General features: G+C 39.4%; 1 protein-coding gene across 6 annotated transcripts in view; it reads left to right on the top strand.

Moving 5' to 3' along the window:
- The first annotated feature begins 2,284 nt into the window (after positions 1–2,284).
- ERLIN1 (ER lipid raft associated 1) overlaps positions 2,285–22,526 on the top strand; it is a 55,099-nt gene continuing 34,857 nt past the window's right edge. For 3 of the 6 annotated variants that reach the window (XR_001887140.1, XM_017880910.1, XM_017880870.1), the window contains exons 1-8: positions 2,286–2,387; positions 2,724–2,847; positions 4,548–4,629; positions 9,458–9,504; positions 10,417–10,478; positions 12,584–12,709; positions 14,678–14,751; positions 22,255–22,313. Coding sequence is in view for 5 of the 6 variants with exons in the window: in XM_017880910.1 (XP_017736399.1) it covers positions 2,735–2,847; positions 4,548–4,629; positions 9,458–9,504; positions 10,417–10,478; positions 12,584–12,709; positions 14,678–14,751; positions 22,255–22,313 (563 nt within the window). In the remaining variant the exon portion in view is untranslated. The other 3 variants (XM_017880896.1, XM_017880879.1, XM_017880888.1) reach the window with 3 other exon arrangements.

Here is a 22,526-nt window from a genome sequence, read left to right as displayed (position 1 = left end):
ATAATAAAACAGTTGAATATGGCTTAGGAAAATATGAAGGTTCCATGAAGTGGAATTAAGAGCACAGGATACATGTACTTTCCTTAGGGATACCAGGACGTATGGTAAAGGTAGTATTGGACAACTTCTTTAATAGTGTTTTCCTCTGAGATGTCTTATCACCACTATCTACATCTAAAAAACATGCTTGTATCTTGCCCTATAAACTGATGTCACAGTCCCACCATCCCCATTCTTGCTAAAGTGGTATCATTTTCCTAGTCAACCAAATTTTTTAGTCATCACATACCACTATTCGTCATCTGTTATAATAGGCAGTCTCTATCTTGTTTCCCTACTTTTAGAAGATTTTAATAATAAACATTTATTGGGTACCTATTACTTGGAGGGTATTAAGCTAGATGGCAAGATCAGAAACAACATAGGTAGTACAGTAAAAGTGCTTATCTGGGAGTCCGAACATTACAAGTCATCCAAGCATTGCAGTTACTGTTAAGGATCATTTTTCAATGGTCATGCATTTCCTAAATATTTTAACAATTGGTGAAAGATTTGCTATAGGGTGGGAGCCGCTGCTAGTGTGTGGCTGGGGTTGTCAGGGCAGCCTGACCTATATAATTTGGGCAGATGGTGTGAGTCAGAACAGACTATTATAGTGGGATCCCCAAACTTGCTTTTGATGCATGAGTTGGACCACTATTTTTTGGTGGGTAACAACTTTTCAGAGGGGAATGGCAGTTGTGAATTGTATACATTTCATTCTTTAAGCAATATTATGAAAAACTTAAGAGAATGTCTACAGAAAACAGGGTATGGAGCAAGTTATTTTCCATTCTTTTTGCTTTTTGGAAGTTGAAATACCCAAGCTCTGCAAATATCATTTATTAGGAACAGATAAGGTCCCAGACATTCCTAGATAATAAAAATCAAATGAATGATACAGGTAAGTGTATTTATTGAAGGGTGTGGGTAGAGTAGTCTGGGAAGGCTTCCTTTAATGAAGACAAATTGATTCTATTTACCTCTTCTCACTTCCACTACTAAAGTAACCCTTGGCCTGCAGTTTCCTAACCACTTGACTTTCTTGCCAACAGTCTGTCTCCACTTTCAGCCTTTTATAGATTAATTGACCCTAAAGCACTGTTTTCCCATACTTCCCTACCCAAGAGGGCAGGGGTCCTCAAGCCCTGGGCCGCGGACCGATACCAGACAGTGGCCTGTTAGGAACCCAGCCCCATAGCAGGAGGTGAGCGGCGGGCAAGTGAGCATTATCGCCTTGAGCTCGGCCTGCTGTCAGATTAGCCAGTGGCATCAGATTCTCATAGGCACGTGAACCCTATTGTGAACTGCACAGGCGAGGGTTGCGGGCTCCCTGTGAGAATGCCTGATGATCCGAGGTGGAACAGTTTCATCCCGCAACCCACACACACCCCCACACCCCGTCCGTCTTTACGGGGACTGTAAAGGTCTTTTCTTTATAACCCTAGTCCACCTTGTCCAGTTATAGTTCCACCTCTAGCCTTTAAAGGCTTAAACCATGAATGCCCTTAATTTCTCTTGTATTCATCTATCTCCCACCTATACCTTTTTCTTTCCCTTTTTTATTTTTGGCAATATGTGCACATGGTTTAGAATTTAAAACGAACAGAGTATGTAGTGACGCCTACCATAGCACTCCTTTCCATCACACAAGCCTTCAAGGAAACTGAAGTACTTACTTTTGTCTCCCTGGAGGATTCCCTCTGCCTCCCGCCCCATGTGCTTAGCAATTCTGTTCCTGTTGTCTGGATGGCCTTCATAAAGCCCTCACTGGACCAGCATTCTGGCACATAATAGGAACATTTAAAAAACGAGAGAATGATGCAGTTATACCTAATGTCTCCCCCTTCTGAACTTTGACAGCACTTTATTTGCAACAAGTTTAGTTGCTCCTGAAGTGCAGGATCTGTGCTGGAAGTACGTGCGTGTTACACAGTGGTGCTCCGCATACACTGCAAAAAGACAAATAAACCAAACAGCTACCGCTTGAGAGTGACCGAGTGGGTGCTCTGCACAAGAACAAACCAACCAGTCCCTTGTCCGAAAGGCCCTCTCCTTTTCTCTGCTTCGCTGCTCACTCCAGATCCTCGGTTGTCCTCTTCCGGAGCAGTTAACCAGCAGTGTACCGAAAAACAGCGACTTGCCTCCAAAAAAGCCTCCGCGGCCCGCGGCTAGGGGAATTTTGTCCCATGCGCTTCCCGTCTCACTAGTCGCGGGCCGGGGCTACGCCTTGTGCGTCCCCGCGCAGCCGCAGTACTGGGCGAGTAGGCGGGGCCGGCTGTTGGCGGCGGTTGGCTTGGCCCGGGAGTCGGCTACACGTGCGGGCGGGGGCAATGCGTCACTGATCGGTGAGGCGCGGCCGAGGGGTCGGCTTTCCTCGCGAGCCTGCGGCTGGGCTCGTTCTCAGTGCCTTCCACCCGGGAGCGACCCTTGGGAGAGAGGGTGTCAGGAAGCTCACCGAGCAGGGGCGGCCCACTGGCCTCCAGGGGCGGAGGAGTTGGCAAGGGGTCAGCGGGCTCCGCCAGAAGGGAAGAATGAGGGGACTGGGGCACTGGACTCCTCGGCTCAGCCTGCGAGAGAGCGCCAAGCTTCCGAAGGGAGAGGGTGGAAACGGGAGAGGGTGGAAACTGGAGGGGGTGGACCTGTCACTCACGGGACTGATGGTGCTTTTCTCCCCCTCCCAGGAGGAACGAGGATGAATATGACTCAAGCCCGGGTCCTGGTGGCTGCAGTGGTGGGATTGGTGGTTGTCCTGCTCTACGCCTCCATCCACAAGATTGAGGAGGGCCACCTGGCTGTGTACTACAGGTGAGCGGCTTGTACAGTCAGTCAGGGCTCTAGAGAACATTAAAAGGGTACTCCAGAGTGGAGTCTGGGAAGTTGTTCCCTCTGCAGCGTTCGGGGGCGCATGTCCCATCTCTAGGGAAAGCACGGGGGTCGAAGCGGGCTTTTGCGGAGCACCGTCCAGATGTTGGACAGTTTTAGTGCTATGTTCGTTTTGTTGCAGAGATTAAGTCTCCCTACGGTTATTCCTATACACAGCAAACTCAGATTATTTGTGGAAAAATGAAGAAGGAAGAAAGAAAATAGTCATTCTACCTCTAACTGAAGAGATGGATAAATTATAGTTCGTCCAACTGTGCAGACTTTAGTTTGCCGCTGTAGACTATGCTGTATAGAAAATTTGGTTCTGTTTATGATTGTTTCTTAGACTTTTTCATGTAAAAGCTTCCAGTGTCTGGTTACGTCTTGTAACACCGTGATGACCATGATAGTGGTTATATCCCTGGACATCCAGGGACATAAGCATAACACTGATGGGCCATTCTCGTCCCCCCTTACTGTTTCTTTTCAACTTGGGGACAGGAGTGGTGTGGGAGCTGTTGCTTTCTTGTTGAGCTCTCATAGCTTTTCCTTCAGCCTAATTACCACAAGTTCCTTTTGATGTAGACTAGTAAGAGAGAGGCCAGTTTGTGAAGAAATTGGGATAATGGTGTATTTAAAAGAGGGTCAACTTTTGCTTGCTTCCACTATCCCTCAAGAGAACTGATATTTCTACTTTCAGATCCATCCTGAATCCTAGAAAAAGAACAATTTTAATGGTATATCTTAGCAGATGGAGCTCTAGCATAAGAAATTACAGATTAGTCCAGATTTCCTTCCAGTTTAGCATTGTCTTTCTGGCAGTGAAACCAGAGAAAAGACATTTCAAGGAATGACTCAAAGAATTAGTGATGAACCTCAAACAGTTTATCTTTTCTTGTTGTTATGACTTAGCAAACGTGTTTATATTTTCAAGACAGGAAGCTAAGTTCTCTGAATTTACAAGGTGCAAAATAGGACTTCTTTGTTTTATTTGCTCTCCAAATGCCTCCTTTTTATAATTTCCAGGGCTTGCTTTCATAGTTTTCACATTCCAGGATTTGGTGAACAAGCCCTTAACCTATGTGTTTATATAGTCTTATCACTCTTCATCTTTTCATGCTAATTTTTTTTTGTTTTTATATAGAAATTTTATGTTCCTAGTATTTTAATTACCTTGCAGATAGATTGAAAGAACTATAAGCCTCAGAAATTTTCTCTTTACTTCAAAGTTTACATTGTCTTTTTTCAACCTGGTGATTAAATGTATTATATATTTTGATTTGGCTCTTGTTATGTACAGTTAATGTACCTCTACTGAAAGCCATTAAAATTTTTTAAACAAATATTTCTCAGAAGGTTAAAGACTGAGGAGAATCCTTTGAACCTGAGAGCAGTGCTGGAGACCCAGAGGTACGGTTGGTTGAGCTTATGAAACAAGGTGTAACATTGGCAGTTTAATTTGATCTTTTTGCCTTTTTAGGTGTGGAGGTATTTTAAGCAGTTGTTCATTATGAGTAATTCATATTAGTGAGGCTTTAGTAGGTCAGCAGCATGAACAAGAGTGAATATTTATTATAGCATTTTAGATTTAGAAAGATAATTTTCTTTTTATAATTTTGTCAAATTGAAACATCTTTTTGCAGGGGAGGAGCTTTACTAACTAGCCCCAGTGGACCAGGCTATCATATCATGTTGCCTTTCATTACTACATTCAGATCTGTGCAGGTGAGTGATTCCTAGGGAAGCCCCCATACCAGATAGACAGGTGTGACAGGAGTTACCACACTTCTGGGTGGAGATAGATTTCCTTACTGCTTAAGCAGATGGTGGTATTTACTTAAAAGCAGGAGTTAATGTTCAGAGTACAGTTGTTACAACACAAGTTACTATGTTAAACCACCTCACTTACTTGAAATGAATTAAAGGTATGAACCAGGTAGCTTGGAAGGACTGACTTCTACCATCTATATCGTGGTATGTAGGAAATTTTTTGTTGCTGCTATCACAATAAAAGTAAGATTAGGAACACAACTAGACATACAAACCAGTGATTTGATTATGTGGTTTAGAACAGTGTTTGGTTTCCACAGAGGCAGGCTCCTGGGCTACTGTTAACATGGAGGATCAAAATTTTTATACACAGCTTTTCTGCCTCATGTTTTTTTGCCTGGTATATTAAGCACAATTTTATGTGGAACCTTAATGAATGTTATATTTTGATGGCATCCCAGGATATTTGAAATAAGTGTCTGATCGTTGAAAAGTGTCTTGGCCATGGGAGACAATAAAATAAGCATCTTTCAATGTAACAAGATGACAAAACCAGGATTAGACTGTGACCACTTTTGCAAGCCCAATGTGATCATAAATCTTTGGATTCAGAAGTTTGTCTGCCATCTGCTGCTAATTTTTCAGGATTCAGGAAAATTCTGTTATTTAATCTTGTAATCTTATGTCTAGGCTTCCTGCTAAGTGAGAGTTTAATTATAAATTCTTAAATCCCCCAGGTTTTCTTCCTGTCCCGTTTTAGATGGCTTAGGGAAAAAATTGTGTCTATTGAAGTGAAATGTATGCTTCCCCTAGTCAGACTGATTTCCTTATGTTGTTCCATATTTATTTTAGCCATTCTTTCCTTGGTTCATGCCATCACTTCTTTATCTACCATCTCACTCTCTATTCCTTCTCTCCTGTCTAAATCTTGCCAGGCTTTTGAAGGCTTGTCCCAGATTCTTCCTCTTCTGATCTATAGCTCTTAAAATCTGTATTGTAAATTTTGGCCCTTTGCCTTATTTTCTTTAATATTGTTGTCTTGCATTGTTTTTTGTTGGTGTGTGTCTTGCCCAGAAAGGCGGTCCAGTTTTTTTGTTTTTGTTTTTTTTTTTTTTTTTTTTTTTTTTTTTTTGAGACGGAGTCTTGCTCTCCTCTGCGCCAGTGCTGGAGTGCAGTGGCCGGATCCCAGCTCACTGCAAGCTCCGCCTTCCGGGTTCACCACGCTATTCTCCTGCCTCAGCCTCTGGTGTAGCTGGGACTACAGGCGCCCGCCACCTGGCCTGGCTAGTTTTTTTTTGTATTTTTTAGTAGAGACGGGGTTTCACCGTGTTAGCCAGGATGGTCTCGATCTCCTGACCTCGTGATCCGCCCGTCTCGGCCTCCCAAAGTGCTGGGATTACAGGCTTGAGCCACCGCGCCCAGCCCCAGTTTTCTTAAAGACAGGAGTTGTAACACATTTGTATTTCTGGCTTTCTATTTATGGTGGAAGTTGTTAAATTGAGCTGATTTCTCAGGAAGCAATGTGGTGTAGTGAACATGGGGACCTAGCATTGCCACCAGTTGGTGGCATGACTTTGGAAAAATTGGTTAACTGTTGTAGACTTCAGTTAGTCTTCTGTGAAAGGAGAAGTTTTAATTACGTGACCTCATGAGTAGCCCAAACAATCTATAATAATGTTAGCAATGGTAGCATTAGACCCTTACAAATCAAGACTCTAAGGCCGGACACAGTGGCTCAAGCCTGTAATGCCAGCACTTTGGGAGGCTGAAGCAGGTGGATTGCTTGAGCCTAGGAGTTTGAGACCGGCCTGGGCAACATGGGGAAACTCCATCTCTTAAAAAAAAAAAATCAAGACTCTAACAAATAGATTTTGTTCAAAACCAGGTAGATCTGTCTCTGCTTTAATGCTTAGTATGTTAAGTCATACTGATGCAAAAATATAAATAAAGGAGATATAGATAATAGTAAACAGATTTGAGGGGTTAATTGTTTATATATGTAACAAATATATAGTGTGTGTGTATATATTAGTAATAAACTATCATAAGAGATGTAAATGAAATTAGTACAGACTTCAGTGTAAACTAAAATACTTTGCATCTACAAAAAAGTTTTACATACTAGAGCCAGCCAGTGTGACTAAATAGGAATGTTCTTTATGTGTAAAACAGTAACATTCTAGGAAATAATTATATTAATAAAACCATATTTAAAAAGTGTTCTTGGCTGGGCGTGGCGGCTCCTGCCTGTAATCCCAGCACTTTGGGAGGCCGAAGCAGGCAGATCACTTGAGGTCAGGAGTTCAAGACCAGCCTGACCAACCTGGTCAAACTCCGTCTCTACAAAAATACAAAAATTAGCTGGGTGTGGTGGTGCGTGCCTGTAATCCCAGCTGCTTAGGAGGCTGAGGCAGGAGAATTGCTTGAACCTGGGAGACCAAGGTTGCGGTGAGCTGTGATCGCACCCTTGCACTCCAGCCTGGGCGACAGAGCAAGACTCCATCTCAAAAAAAAAAAAAAAAAAAAGTATTCATAGGAGAGTAAGACATAAATTTATTTTTAGGAATTTTTGGAACATATTAGAAGACATAGTTCAAATAAATGGTTTAACAAACTTGGCAATTGAAAGGAATGTATATAAATGTGAAATTCCATATATGATGTAAGAAGAAAAAGCAATAGAGAAATTATATGAAAACCTTCAGCCTTCGTAAAGTAGTCATAGATTCACTTTTTAAATAAATGTTCTGTCATACTGGGAAAATAATTTTTAAGAGGACATAAAAGAAATATAAAAGTACATAAAGATAGGATGTTAAACAGGAGATTTAATGTTTGAACTCTTTTCTAGTTCTTCTCAGTTTGAAAATTGGCTAGAGAATATCCTTTTGGTTTAAATAGGAATGTGTATGTAAAGTTGGTGTGGAATATGGAAACTGAATTAATGTTTTAAAGGAAATAAATAGAATTTGTCTCTTCATCAATCCCCCTAACTTTACCTAGAGTTACTGCCAATGTTAACTATCATTCTAATCTCTCAACCTAAGAGTTATTTTTTATTCTTTCCCCTCCTGAAATTTTATATCAACCAAGTATCAGATTCCTCCTCTATTATGTCTGGATTGACAGCTTTCATTTCATGGCCTTTACTCAATTAATCTAAATTAATTATTTAGCCTCCCAGCTGGTTTTCTTACCTCCATATAAGATGGAGAATGAGAACTACGTCACATATGAGAAAAGGAATTAAGTAAACATATTTTTGAATGGTTCGTTTTGTGACTGTATATAAGGTGAACTAGAGAGAGCCCAAACTCTCCAGCCAACATTCAGGGCCCTCTATCTAATATCACCGTGGTCTCTTGTCAGAATTTCATCTCTCATCCAAATTGCCCCTTCTGCTCCAGGCAAGCCTATCTACTTTTGTTCGCCTATACATGTATTGTCTTCTTCAACTGTGTGTATTTCAGTAGGATATTTATTGAGCTTAAAATGTTCCTCTGCTTCATCTGTTCTTATTTCTCCCACTCTACACCTGGTTTATAAATCCTTCACCTCAGAGAGCTTTTCACAGTACAGTTTTTTTAACTTTCTGTAATTTACCACTTAACAGTTCAGTTTATAATCTGTGTTTTTGGTTTTGTTTTGGTTTTGGTTTTTTTGTACGTGTTGATGGATTGCGTTGTACTGGATTGTGAACTCTTTGGAAATGGGGACTGTGCTTCCTTTTTCCTTTGCTTTGTGCTTGATAAGATGCAGTGTGTCTAGAATGTGCTCCTTAGGTGCTGACCTATTTGAGGCCTTAGAGTACAGCAGGAAGTTGTTCATTCTGGATCTGAACAAAGGTGTGACATGGGCAAAGCAATTAAGTACCAGATTGTTGGTTCACCAGGAGGAAGCAGTACTGGTGGTGGCACTTCTATTAAAAAGGAAACTGAATAAGACATGTGAGAGATCACTAGGTACTAAACTAAAATGTTGACCACAGCTTTAGAGAAGAAAGGTTGCTGTTGGGTTCAAGGGCAGCTTTGAGTCTTAGAGTACTTGTATGCATATAATCTCTTTTATCTTCAACATAAATAGTAGTATTAGCAGTGGAATCAAAGTTCAGAGCACAAGTCCTAGCCAGAGTATCTATGTGAGCAAGCTGTGTTGTTTACGATCCCTGGCCAGCTCCAGGCAGATAAGGGACTCTGGAAGAGTTTTCTGCTTAGTAGCAGATTGAACATTGAACCTTTCCCAGTGCATCTTGATTCAAACATTCGCTGTAGGCTGGGCACAGTGGCTCACTCCTGTAATCCCAGCACTTTGGGAGGCCAAGGTGGGTGGATCATTTGAGGCCAGGAATTCGAGACCAGCCTGACCAACATGGTGAAACCTCGTCTTTACTAAAAATACAAAAATTAGCTGAGCGTGATGGTGCATGCCTGTAATTCCAGCTACTTGGGAGGCTGAGGCACAAGAATCGCTTGAACCCAGGAGGCAGAGGTTGCAATGAGCCAAGATTGCACCATTGCACTCCAGTCTGGGTGACAAAGCAAGACTCTGTCTCAAAAAAAAAAAAAGAAAAAAAAAATTGTTGTAAAATATTTTCTGATTCAAGTCTTTCATTTCTACTAGAATACAAAAATGACTATTCTGAGAGCTAATCTTTGGGAACTGAAATTGTGATGGAGCTCTGCTGTACTTACTGTCAGCAGCTCTCCAGAGATTTGCCTCTGGCACCAGTAGTTTTTTGACAACGTGTGTCTTGAGTGTTGATGAGATATCTTTTCCTCCCTAGACGACACTACAAACTGATGAAGTTAAAAATGTGCCTTGTGGAACAAGGTAAGCTTTCTCTTTGCCTACCAGCCTCCCTTTAGTTCAGATGGAGTTTCTGTTCCTACACCTATGATCACTTAGACATCTCTCAAATAGGCATGATAGTTAACCCAAGGGGATTTCTGATTTGAGCATTGTTTGAGCAAAGGCCTATCTCCAAATAGGAGCTTTTCCATCTTAAGAACCATTAGGGTATTATTGAAAAAAACTGGAGTTTTAGAGCAAGTAGACCTAACTGTATTAGCACTGCTGCATCTGCTTTATTGACTATTTTTTAAAGACTTTATTTTTTACAGCAGTTTTAGGTTCATAGTGACATTGAGCAAAAAGTACAGACAGTTTCTATATACCTTTTTCCCCAATAGATTCCTTTATTGACACTTTAACCTAACCAGTACTTGGCCCAGAATAGATGCTTAATAAAACATAGTTTAAAATTAATCATCCCACCTTCTTCTCATCTGTAGTGTTAAATGCCATCTAATTTAGAGTTTCAGATTCAGTAGGTCTGGAGTAAGGCCTGAGAATTTGCATTTCTAACTATAAAATTTCCTGTGTGATGCTGATACTACTGGTCTGAAGACCTCACTTTGAGAATTGCTGCCCTAAAGAGGTTTAGGGAAAGAAAGGCAAGCAGGGCCCAAATTATTTCTAGAGTATAATCACTGCATTGAATTGTATCAAAAGAAGAATGTGAAGTTCAAGGTATTTTTTAAATTACTTATTTTAAATAACTATTGCAAGTGTACAAAAGACATTGACACCTATAGAGGGGCAGAAATGCTATGAAAAGGGAAGTGAATTCTTTCTGTGTTTAAGTGAATATTAATATGTTTGATTATCAGCTTCTCCACAGGTCTATAACTGTATTTTATGGATTGTCTTTAGTAGTTCACACTTTTTTTTCTTTTTTTTTAGTGGTGGGGTCATGATCTATATTGACCGGATAGAAGTGGTTAATATGTTGGCTCCTTATGCAGGTATGTTACCCGTCTATCTGTGGTTTTTATAGTTATAGCCAGAGGCTTTATAGCTGAGAGATTATTTGAGGAATAGAGGGGTACTTTGAAAGTTTTGTGACTTTATTGATCACTGATTAATAAATTTCTAGGGAATAGAGGCAAAAATAGGTCAGAAGTTCTGGACAGAGTTGACTTTATGCAACTGTATAAGTTACTTTTCCCTGAGCTTAGTGTTTCTAAGAGCAAGATGGTCATTGGTTATTTCTAGAATAGGAAAGTAGTATTTTATCCAGTCAGGACAAGAGATAATTTCCTTAGGTGTTAGAAATCTGTAACTGATAATTCCTTGGCCCACACTGATTTGCCATCAAAGAGAAGTATTTTCTAGTTGACATTTGCTGTAACTTGCAAAGCAGTGTGAAAGCCTTCAGTGTGGGGAAAGCATTTTCTTGATAAAAGATGAAAACCTACAGAAATGGGGTGGGTAGGTACTGTTGTAATCAAAAACTTAATTCGAAGCCGTGAAGAAAGATACGCTGTTTTAGATGCATGCTTGTTAATAAAACTGGCATGTCTAGTATATACAGAATATTGTGTTTAGCAAGAACAATTTAAAAAGATGAAATTAGAGCCTTTGCCTTCAGGGGTTTTAATTGTACTTGAGAAGACATAATACAGACCTAAAAAAGAATATATTGGGATGTAAGGTCATAATAAATTTTCATATCACCAGTACAGGCACAAATAGTGAAAAGATTTCAGAGTAGAGAGCCAGGTATATTACTGTCAAGTGCATTTGGATTATATTTTTCAGAGATTAAGCATTTTCCTTGTCTTTTTTTCATCTCCTTTCCTTGATCACAAATCAATGAAATGGATTATGATTGAAAAAGGGAAGGGACTGATGATTCTTTAGCCAGAGATTAAATAGGAAACTATTAGATATAATTCATTTAGGAAATGATCAGGCAAATGATTTAGGTATTAAGTATTTATTAATGGCCTGTGCATTAATTTTTTTTCTTTTTTGAGATGGAGTCTTGCTCTTACACCCAGGCTGGAGTGCTGGAGTGCAGTGGCACGATCTCAGCTCACTGCGACCTCTGCCTTTTGGGTTCATGCAATTCTCCTGCCTTAGCCTCCCTAGTAGCTGGGACTACAGGTGTGCGCCACCACACCAAGCTAATTTTTGTATTTTTAGTAGAGACAGGGTTTCACCATGTTGGCCAGGCTGGTCTTGAACTCCTGACTTAAATGATCCACCTGCCTCCATCTCCCAAAGTGCTGGGATTACAGGCATGAGCCGCCGTGCCCGGCTGTGATTTGAAATCCAGTTACATCTAATATCCCACATGGGAAGGCCAGTGGAGCAAATTCTTGGATCTGAAGACAGAAGTAGAAAGCAGCATGTTTTTATAGATAGAGAACAGGTTCTGACATGGTCTAGTATGTACCTTTTGGGGCATTTCTAAAATTCTCTGGTTCTTAGTTTCCTGATATGCAAATTTAGGAGACTTCAGTGCTAATTTATGTAAACTACCTGAGATAAAACCCAGCTCAGTTAATGTTTGCTCCTTTCCCTTCTAGCCTGGTGTCTTTTTTAACAGCTTTAAAAAATTGCCTTTTAAAAAATGGTCTTTTGCAGCTGCTTTCTTTTATTTCTACTGTTCCTCAGTTTGCTTAGTCTCTCTTTACCTCTTAGCTAAACTTTTGCAGTAATTGTCTTATGCTTTCCCTGTCTCTGATCTCTGTGCCTCTCAGTTCATCTTCACACTGCTGGCCAAAGTGTAAATCTGACTGTCATGCCCTTGCTTGAAAACTTTGATAGTTCCTTATTATCTCCAAACTAATGTATACTTTTTAGTATGGACTTAATTAAAGTTAGCCTCTGGTTGATGGGCTAACCAGCAGGTGTTTGGTATTAGTATTGCAAATGCAAGGGTATATGGAAAATTGAGCACAAGCAACACATCAAGATTTGTTAGTTGTGGTTTTTGGTTTCACTATTTTGTTGGCACTTTTCCTCATGTGTAGTATATCACCCTGACTTTGACCCTGGCTGAATTTGAAGGTACCTGAGTCATTGTTGGGTAAAACAAACATGGGTTGTACCTCTCCTTCAGTGTTTGATATCGTGAAGAACTATACTGCAGATTATGACAAGACCTTAATCTTCAATAAAATCCACCATGAGCTGAACCAGTTCTGCAGTGCCCACACACTTCAGGAAGTTTACATTGAATTATTTGGTAAGTGTCTTAATTCTTTTAAATATGTAAATAGCCAACTGGAAATCTAGTTCAGCTTACTTATTGAGGTTATATTGGTAAACCTTAGTGCTATTTAAGCATTTGTTCTGAATTTATCATAGAGCAATTGTCTTTAAAATATTTTTTATCTTAAGTTTTAAAATTTTATATAGTTTGGTAGAGATTGGAAAACTACTCACAGACTATATTCTGTTTTTACTGTAATAACTTACTGAAAATAGCTTTGTTGCTATTTTAATAGATAATTTGAAAAATTTAGAAACCTGTGTCTTGAGGCTCCCATTTCTGATGATTTGGTAGGAGACTGACACGACTCAGCATATAGTTGTGGTCACAGCTAAGATTTATTACAGCCAAAGGGTACAAAGCAAAATCAGCGAGAGGAAAAGGCACATCAGCAAAGTGCAGAGGAAAGCAGGTGCAGGCTTCCAAGAGTCAAACACATGTCTAATTCCCACAGCAACAAGCTGTGACGGCACATGTGAAGTGTTGTCTACTAGGGAAACTCATTAGAGACTCATTGCCTAGGGTTTTCACTGGGGGCTGTTATGTAGGCACCCTCTGCCTACCACATAACAAAATTCCAGACTCCTAGAAGGAATGCAGGTGTTTGGCATAAACCACATTGTATAAACAGTTCACAGCAAGTCAGTTGTATTAGCTCTGGGGATGGTGGGACCCTTCCACAAATCTAAGTTCCTAGGTACCAAACAAGGACCAGTTTGCAAAAGGCCTTCCTAAGGATCGCAGTATCAGCCCTTCTTTCTTAACTCACTTCTGTACAACTTAACTTTTCATTTATAATAGTGGAAATTCTGACCAGGCAATGAGTTGTTGCTGTTGGTAGCTCACTTTTCCCTCCTGAAATTTTTAGTGAATTTCTAAGATGAAGGAATAAGCAAGAGTAATCAATTTAAAATGTATCAATTGAGTCCTCTTTGGTGATTGTCAGCCGCTGCAGTGGCATGTGAGGAAACTGATGGGTCCTGCTTTGTCTCACCAGCAATCATTTAAATAGCTGAAGTACCATCGAGGTGAATAGAAAGTGAATGGTTACAAGCCCAAGTGTTCATGCTGTGTGTACTTCAAATACTTTTCTATGAGCTTTTCTCTCTGTCTCTCTCTTTCTCTCTCTTTAAATCCAAAATAACAGTAAGGCTGAGATCCATGGAAATGAAGTTTAGTTATATGGGAATTCGAGTAAAGATTTACTGAAGATAGAAATTTGCTTTTCTTTGAGAATCAAAGAAAATCATTGAGTAAGAGCCCTGAATTAAGATACTAGAGATCCAGATTCTCCATTTATTAGATCAACATATTTTACCCAGTAGTTGTTTATCCAGTAAATAAGTCTAATAAGTTACCCAGTAAATAAGCTTATCCGTAGTTAAGTAATACATTTAGTGGGTGAACTTACTGGATAAACAGACTATCTGCTTGTCATCTTCCTTCCTTAATTTATTAAATAATTCCGCACAATTTTTTTCCCACACAAAAGAGAAGAAAAGGCAGTTTAAGCTCTGTAAAAGAATAGTACTGTGTGGCGGGGCGCGGTGGCTCAAGCCTGTAATCCCAGCACTTTGGGAGGCCGAGACAGGCGGATCACGAGGTCAGGAGATTGAGACCATCCTGGCTAACACGGTGAAACCCCGTCTCTACTAAAAAATACAAAAAACTATCCGGGCGAGGTGGCGGCGCCTGTAGTCCCAGCTACCCGGGAGGCTGAGGGAGGAGAATGGCGTAAACCCGGGAGGCGGAACTTGCAGTGAGCTGAGATCCGGCCACAGCACTCCAGCCTGGGTGACAGACCGAGACTCCGTCTCAAAAAAAAAAAAAAAATAGTACTGTGGAAACTTTAGGTCTAATAGTGATTAGTTTTGTTTCGTGAATACAATGTAAAAAAAAATTGAGTATCATGAGATCTGTTGTTCTTGGCTTAAAAAACAGATCAAATAGATGAAAACCTGAAGCAAGCTCTGCAGAAAGACTTAAACCTCATGGCCCCAGGTCTCACTATACAGGTAAGTTCTTTTCCTAGGGAAGTTCTCTGGGGATTTTGAGAGTTTTGAGTTTGTTCCTCCTTTCATTGGATTGTTTATTCAGCAATTATTTGAGATGCTGTGGTGATTTATAGAATACCTTTCTCAATTTGACTTCAGATCTCTGCCAAAATAAAATACTCTCGTAGCTTATTATGGGTGACATTTGTGAACTCCTAGAGGGAACTGATAAGCTGAGGCTCTTACAAGGAAGTCACAAATTTATATTTCTGCCATGTATGAAGCACTAAGATACAGTAATGGTTATAAATCAGTGTAAGCATAATCTCTGCCCTCAGTAAGATTATGGAAAGGGAGTTCAAGTGTAAGATTTGAACAATTCTGGACAGAATAGTTATCACAAAGTATTAATTGACAAATCTATTGTATGATTATTGCTGTAAGAGTAAGAGAACATTGGAAGACAGCGTGTCTAGGAGAGGGCTATGATTGAGTTGAGATTTTAAGTAGGTTTGGAAAAATTAATTGGATTTAAATAGGGGAAGAATGAGAAAGTTATTTCAAGTGGGAGGGAGAGCCCTAGTAAAAGCAAGGTAGCAGATGAATTTAGTGGTAGTGGTGATGGTGACATTGGGAAATGGAATGGTGAGAGGTTTTACCCCTGCTTTTCTTTGAGTCACTGTGTTTTCAGATTGTGGGTTTTAAATCAACTTCAGTGAGTCATGAACAGCATTTTAAATAAAATGAAATAGAATAGGAAAAGAAATGGCATGTAATAAGTTTAAATATTCTGTGAAACTTGTGTTTCACAGTCTGGGGGGGGTAGGTGTTTATATTGGGTGTCAGTGCAAAATTTGTTTCTCACTGTGTCCACAGTCAATAACATTCGAAAGCCACTGCTCTGGATCTAGATAACCTAAGAAGTGGTATTGAGGCTTCTCTAGTGTCCTTTTACAGGGGCTCTAGGAGACCAGTTGATTGTTGATTGTTATGATGAACATTACTGCAACTAAAGCTTATCACGTCTCTCAGTTCTTTACATTCAGTGCCACTGCTACTGAGAGTGTGCACTCACTGTGATTGTATGTGTTTGTGCTTCCTCATAAACCAGACTCGAAAGATAGGTGGGGTTTTTCTCATGTCCTCATTCATGCAATGTCATTATCTCAGACAGGCGCCTGAAGGTGAGCCACCAGAGTTAAGGGGTAGTTTGAAATATCCAGAGGTAACTTTGGAAAATCCTCTGAGTTGTTCAAGTCAGTTGTAGCTGGAGTAGCTTTTTAATTTTAAAGATAGTGAATGTGAAGGTCAGCTCTTAGATTCTGCCCAGGGTGTTACTCAGAGATCTAGCTTATTCAATGGCTGTTTAGAATTCCTTGCCTTATATTAGCCATTTTTCTGTTCCCAGTTTTTTGCTATTAAACAATAGTGTAATGAACATTCATGACACATGTTCTTGTATGTACAAATTATCTTTCAAACTGACTGTACAAATCTACATTCTTAACAGCAATATGTGCAAGTAATTGTGACCCATGAACTCACCAACATTGGAAGCAATCAGACATATTGATCATTACCATATGGATGGGTGGGCAATTATATCTCCCTTTGATTTGCATTCCTTTGGTTATTAATGAGATTGAACATCTTTTGATATATTTATTGGTCATTTATACTCTCTTCTGTTGATCGCCTGTTCATATCTTTTGCCCATTTTTCTGTTGGATTGTTTTCTTGCCTACTGATTTGTTCTGTATAAATTTGGTTTTTTTTTTTTTTTTTTTTTTTTGAGATGGAGTCTTGCTCATCACCCAGGCTGGAGTGCAGTGGCGCGATCTCGGCTCACTGCAAGCTCCGCCTCCCAGGTTCACGCCATTCTCCTGTCTCAGCCTCCCGAGTAGCTGGGACTACAGGCGCCTGCCAACGCGCCCGGCTAATTTTTTTGTATTTTAGCAGAAACAGGGTTTCACCATGTTAGCCAAGATGGTCTCGATCTCCTGACCTTGTGATCCGCCCGCCTCGGCCTCCCAAAGTGCTGGGATTACAGGCGTGAGCCACCGCGCCCGGCCTAAATTTGGAATTTTTATACACACACGTTATATGTGTTGTAGAAAGAAGTTAGATACTAGGAAAATGATGAAGAATAAAATGAAATTCACCAGTAATCTTATTGAGCAGGGATAACATCATTTGTTGTATCTTTTCTGACTCTTCATATATATGAACAAATGTTTGTAGATATAAATGCATACATGGTCAACTAAAGCAGAATCATACCATACTTGCTTTTTTCACTAACATTATCTATGAACATCTTTCCAAAACAAAAATATAGGTTTGGTAAATTGTTACTTTTAATGGTTATATTTAGTGAATCTCTATGGTTTCAAATTTTTTACTATTATATACGTGTTGAAATGACCAAGCTTATATATTCTGTACATCTTTTTAAATCCCTCTCTTACAATAAATTCTTGAAGTGGGGTTGGTGATCAAAGTGTATTCCCTGTTTGGGGACTTATTGATACATACTACCAAATCACCTTTTAGAAAAATTTTGGCATCTCCCACCCTCTCATTAGCAGTGTTGGTAAGCTGTAGGTTTTAACACATTTGATTGCATGATTGTACCCAAATAATTAGCAGATGCAAGCTTTCCCTTTCTCTTTTAATCCTTTTGGAGAAAATTAGTCTGTTATTTTGTATTAATTATTGAAGCTGAATACCTTAGGTTGTCAGCCATTTTTATTTCATTTATAAATTGTTGGTTTTGCTCTTTTTTTTAGTTAATGGTTTTTCTAACTGATTTTAGTAAGCAATTTTTGACTGGGCATAGCGGCTCACATCTGTAATCCCACCACTTTGGGAGGCTGAGGTGGGAAGCTCCCTTGAGCCCAGGAGTTTGAGGTCAGCCTGGGCAACCCCTTCTCCACAAAAATTTTTTTAAAAAAATTAGGTGGATATGGTGGCATGTGCCTGTAGGCCCAGCTACTTGGGAGGCTGAGGTGGGAGGATGACTTGAACACAGCAGGTTGAGGCTGCAGTGAGCTGTGTTCATGCTGTACTGTTGTCTGGGCAACAGAGCAAAACCCTGTCTATAAGTAAGTAAATAAATAGCATTTATATATAGAGAACTTGTTTTTGAACCTTACCCTTTGAGAGGGGTAGAATTCATTTTAAAATAAACTATTTTCATATGTTAGTTATTGTAGCTCTTTTTTATATTTATAGGAAACATTTTCTTCCAGTTTTTTCTTTGTCGTTTAACTTTGTTTTTGCCTTGCTGATAACTTTGAAGTTTTCATCTTTTACATAGCAATTTCAGTGATTTTGTCTTTATGGTGTGTTGGTGAGCTGGCATGTTTTAAGAGCCTTTCACCACCTTAAAAGTACAGGAATTAAAATTAGAAATTACAAAAATTGTATCTGCTTTTACAGTTGTATTCTTAGATTTAAATCTTTTAATTCATCTGGAACCCATTTTGATGTCAGTTGCAAGGTAGGCCTTCAACTCCATCCCTTCAACCCCAAATTGGGTAACAGCAATAATTACTGAATAGTTTATTTTTCCATCTTCCTCATTCTTTGAAATAGTTTTTATGTTACATACTACATTCCATTATATACTAGAGTCTTTTTCTGAACTCAGTTCTGTTCCATTGATCTTCCCATTCCTACTCTTTCATTAGTTATTGAGTCTTTGGTGTTTTCTCGTCAAATCAGATTTTCTCCTGTTTTTTCCATCTTGTCAGTTAATGGTAACTCCTTCCCCTCAAGCCAATCTAGAAGTGTAGGAGGCATCTTTGACAATCGTCTCACCCTCAGCATCTAATCAGTCCCTGTGTCATGCAGATTCCACCACCAAAATCCATGTGTTAATAAAACTGACCACACCTCCATCTTTACTGTCGTCTCAAGCCGAGCTACCAACTCTTACCTTGACATGTGCAGTAGCAGTAGCTGCCTGTCTTCTTTCCCCACTTTCACTCTTACCTTTGTCTACTTCATTTTCTGCACAACAGCCAGAAGGATCTTTTGAATTTACTTACATTCGTTTTTGTAAAAAGTTATTGAGTGAAAAAATGTAGTTTTGTTATACATTCTTAAAGTGGTAGAGAAGATCTCCGTTGTTTTAGGGTTTAAAATTTTTTAAATAATTTTATATTTTGCAATAACTTAAGCATACCCTGAGAAGAGAAGAGCTCTTTTGGTTGCTTTTGTCTTGTTATAAATTTTTTTTTTTACAATAGTTGAAATGCATTTTAAGAATTCCAAGTCTGTGTTTGAGCTTTGTTATTTTTAACACATTACCATATGGTTGTGATAGTTCAACTTTTTATTTTAAAATCTGGCAAGAAACATCATCTTTTAAAAAATAATGGCCTTTGCTGTTTCTGCCAGCTTAATCTTCCAGATAAGTTTTCATTATCGATATTTTTAAGCTATATCAGGCACCTAAGTAGTCATATATGTGTTGTGTTGTTTTGTTTTGAGACAGGGTCTCCCTCTGTTGCCCAGGCTGGAGTGCAGTGGCATGATCATAGCTCACTGCAGTCTTGAACTCCTGGGCTCAAGTGATCCTCCTGCCTTAGCCTCCCAAGTAGCTAGGAGTACAGGCACACACCACCACATCTGGCTAATTTTTTAATTTTTTGTAGAGATGGGCCCTCGCTGTGTTGCCCAGGATGGTCTCAAACTCCTGGCTTCACGCAATCCTCCAATATAAGTTAAAAATAGAAACATAGTTTATGGCTTTACTTTATCATATCAGCCTTTCTGGTTTTTAGAATTTCTGATTTGGGCCAGGTGCGGTGGCTCACGCCTGTAAACCCAACACTTTGTAAGGCCGAGGCAGGCGGATCATGAGTTCAGGAGATCAAGACCATCCTGGCTAACACGGTGAAACCCGTCTCTACTGAAAATACAAAAAATTAGCCGGGTGTGGTGGCGGGCGCCTGTAGTCCCAGCTACTCAGGAGGCTGGGGCAGGAGAATGGCGTGAACCTGGGAGGCAGAGCTTGCAGTGAGCCGACATCACGCCACTGTACTCCAGCCTAGGTGACAGAGTGAGACTCCATCTCAAAAAAAAAATAAAAGAATTTCTGATTTGGGGGAGAAACTCATATCCTAAGTTAAATTAATACCAATGGATTTAATGTATTTTAATGCCGTTCAATCATTGAGGAATGTGATTGGTTCTTGGTAGATTTATCGTATGTCTATAGCTTGAATTCACTGCCTTCTAGTAATTTTTGGGTTAAATTACATGAGAGCAACCTTACCTTGTTGTTCACTGCTATATCCACAATTCCTGCAACAAATAGCACTTGACACAGAGTAGGTACCTGATAAATATTTATTGTTGAATGAACATTCTGTGTTAACAGTCATTTTATGTTTTTCCTTTCCATATATTTATATCCCATTTTCCTCTTGAAAACTACTCTGGCAAATTAGAATGATGAAAATGGTGATCTTTGATTTTTTTTTTCCTATGTTATTTAAGGGAGTGACAGTGTTTTAGACTGACTTTTGATTTATAATATATGCTTAAAACCCAGGGGTTAGTTTCAACACATATATTCATTTCATTAGCCATTTTTTTTTCCTCCATTCACTCTGTGTATGTGAGTGGTGTGAGGGCATTATTTTATTTTATTTATTTTATTATTTGAGGTTAAGAGCGGAGGTTTAATAGGCAAAAGAAATAGAAAGGAGAACAGCTGTCTCTCCTGTGAGGGAGAGGGATACCCGAGTGGGACTTTCCTGTCATTTTACTTTTAAAATCTCTCATGATGCAACTTACTCATGGTGCAACTTACTCATGGTATCTGTACAGTAAGTATTTATGCTTTTACATATTTGAAAATCTGTGAGATTTCCCAAGATTGGCAAGCACAATGTAGTATGTTCTTCAGCCTCATTCAGCAAAATAGGAGTCTTCAAAAGACAGTCCTGGCTGGGTGTGGTGGCTCATGCCTGTAATCCCAGCACTTTGGGAGGCCAAGGTGGGTGGATCACCTGAGGTCAGGAGTTCGAGACCAGCCTGACCAACATAGTGAAACCCCACCTCTACTAAAAAAAATACAAAAATTAGTCAGGCATGGTAGCGCATGCCTCTGATCCCAGTAACTAGGGAGGCTGAGGCAGGAGAATCGCTTTAACCTGGGAGGTGGAGGTTGCAGTGAACTGAGATTGCACCACCACACTCCAGCCTGGGTAGCAAGAGCAAAACTCCATCTCGAAAAAAAGACAGTCCTACTTTATGCTTCTTTTAATAAGGCTGAAAAGATATGTAGCCAGTCTCTTAACTAAATGCAGTATGACAGTGCTTCCCTCAGAGTCGTATTAATCCATATTGGAAGTGATCTTATGTCTGCTAGTCACATGGTGAAATCTGACATCTCACAAAATCTGGTCCTGAATTTTTATTTGTCTTCTGGATGTCTCCACTGAGTTGTGAGGCCTCACATGTGTCACTGCCAGTGTGTTTCCACACAGCCTTCAGCTGCTTATTTCATTCCACTGTAATGCTTATATTTAGTTATGATAGTCCTCAAAATTACCTACAAATTTGACTCATCTGTTTCATGTAGGGAATGCCATATTGCTTAAAAGTTTTAAAAGCCTTTAAAGAAGACTAAGTGCTTAAAGGCTTTGTTATAATACCTAAAAGGTTAGCCAGTTTTCAGAAGGAAAACTTCCTCAGATCAACAGTGTTTTTTGTGTGTTTGCAGTATAGGTGAGGCGGCGGGGTATTGTATGTTTAGTAAAATCAAAAGCTTTTGAGAGATCAAGTCCTTGATGTAGAAAAGTCAGCCTTCAAAAAACAGTACTGTCCAGGTAGATAATCTTAATTATGTCAAAGAACACTATGATTAGGGAAACAAAGTGTCTAGTAAACAGCCTCTACAAAGACAGACTTTCTTCTAAGTGAGAGTTCAGGAAGAAAGAATATAAGCTTTTAATTGATATTTGTTTTCCTTCAGCCACTGGGCTGTCTACTTTATAGCAAATACCGAGTAATCGCAGGGGTTGGAAGTGATAGATTAATTTACTCACTACTCACTGTATTAAATTGCATACACCAAACTGGGATTTTTTGTTTGTTTTTGTAATTGACTAATTGTTTCTGACTTTACAATTTCAGTCTTGGAAATTTGCCTTCCTGGCTTCTTTGGTTTACAGGATTAAAAAAGAAAGCAAAAGTATCTAACGACCTTTGTAAAACATCTTTTAAGGGAGAACCTTTTTCCTAAGGCAATTGTTTCCTCAGTGGGTAGAGTGGTTTTTCCTGTAATCTGGCATTGTGTAAGGAAGTAAGAAGCAGCTTGTCTTTGATTCTTGGTGTGATGGCATGAAAAGTAAATGTTCCAGTGGGATCCCCAAACATGTTAGTAGGCCGCTATATTATAGCTGTTGTTTTGTTAGATTAGTATCATTTGAGGAGCTTTTCTATAGAAGATTTAATTGAAGATTTATCTTTCAAATATACTTTGGCTTTTTCACTTTTATTTTTTAGGCTGTGCGTGTTACAAAACCCAAAATCCCAGAAGCCATAAGAAGAAATTTTGAGTTAATGTGAGTAATATGCATGGGATCCCAATATTTCTGTTCAGGGCTGTCTGCATATTAACACTCCAGTCTAGAGGAAACGTGAGATAGTACACTCTGGGGTGGAGTATATGTCTATCTTCTTTACTCTTACTCTAGTAATATTGCCTACTCTTATGTCTTAATTCCCACTAGACTCTTATTAGTGTTCTTCTGTATGTGTGAATATTTCAGGAGCAG

This window comes from Rhinopithecus bieti, unplaced genomic scaffold (genome assembly GCF_001698545.2).
Source record: "Rhinopithecus bieti isolate Rb0 unplaced genomic scaffold, ASM169854v2 scaffold_425, whole genome shotgun sequence".
Classification (NCBI taxonomy): Eukaryota; Metazoa; Chordata; class Mammalia; order Primates; family Cercopithecidae; genus Rhinopithecus; species Rhinopithecus bieti.
Note: the sequence above shows the minus strand (reverse complement) of the source record. Positions and strands in the feature narration are given on the sequence as shown.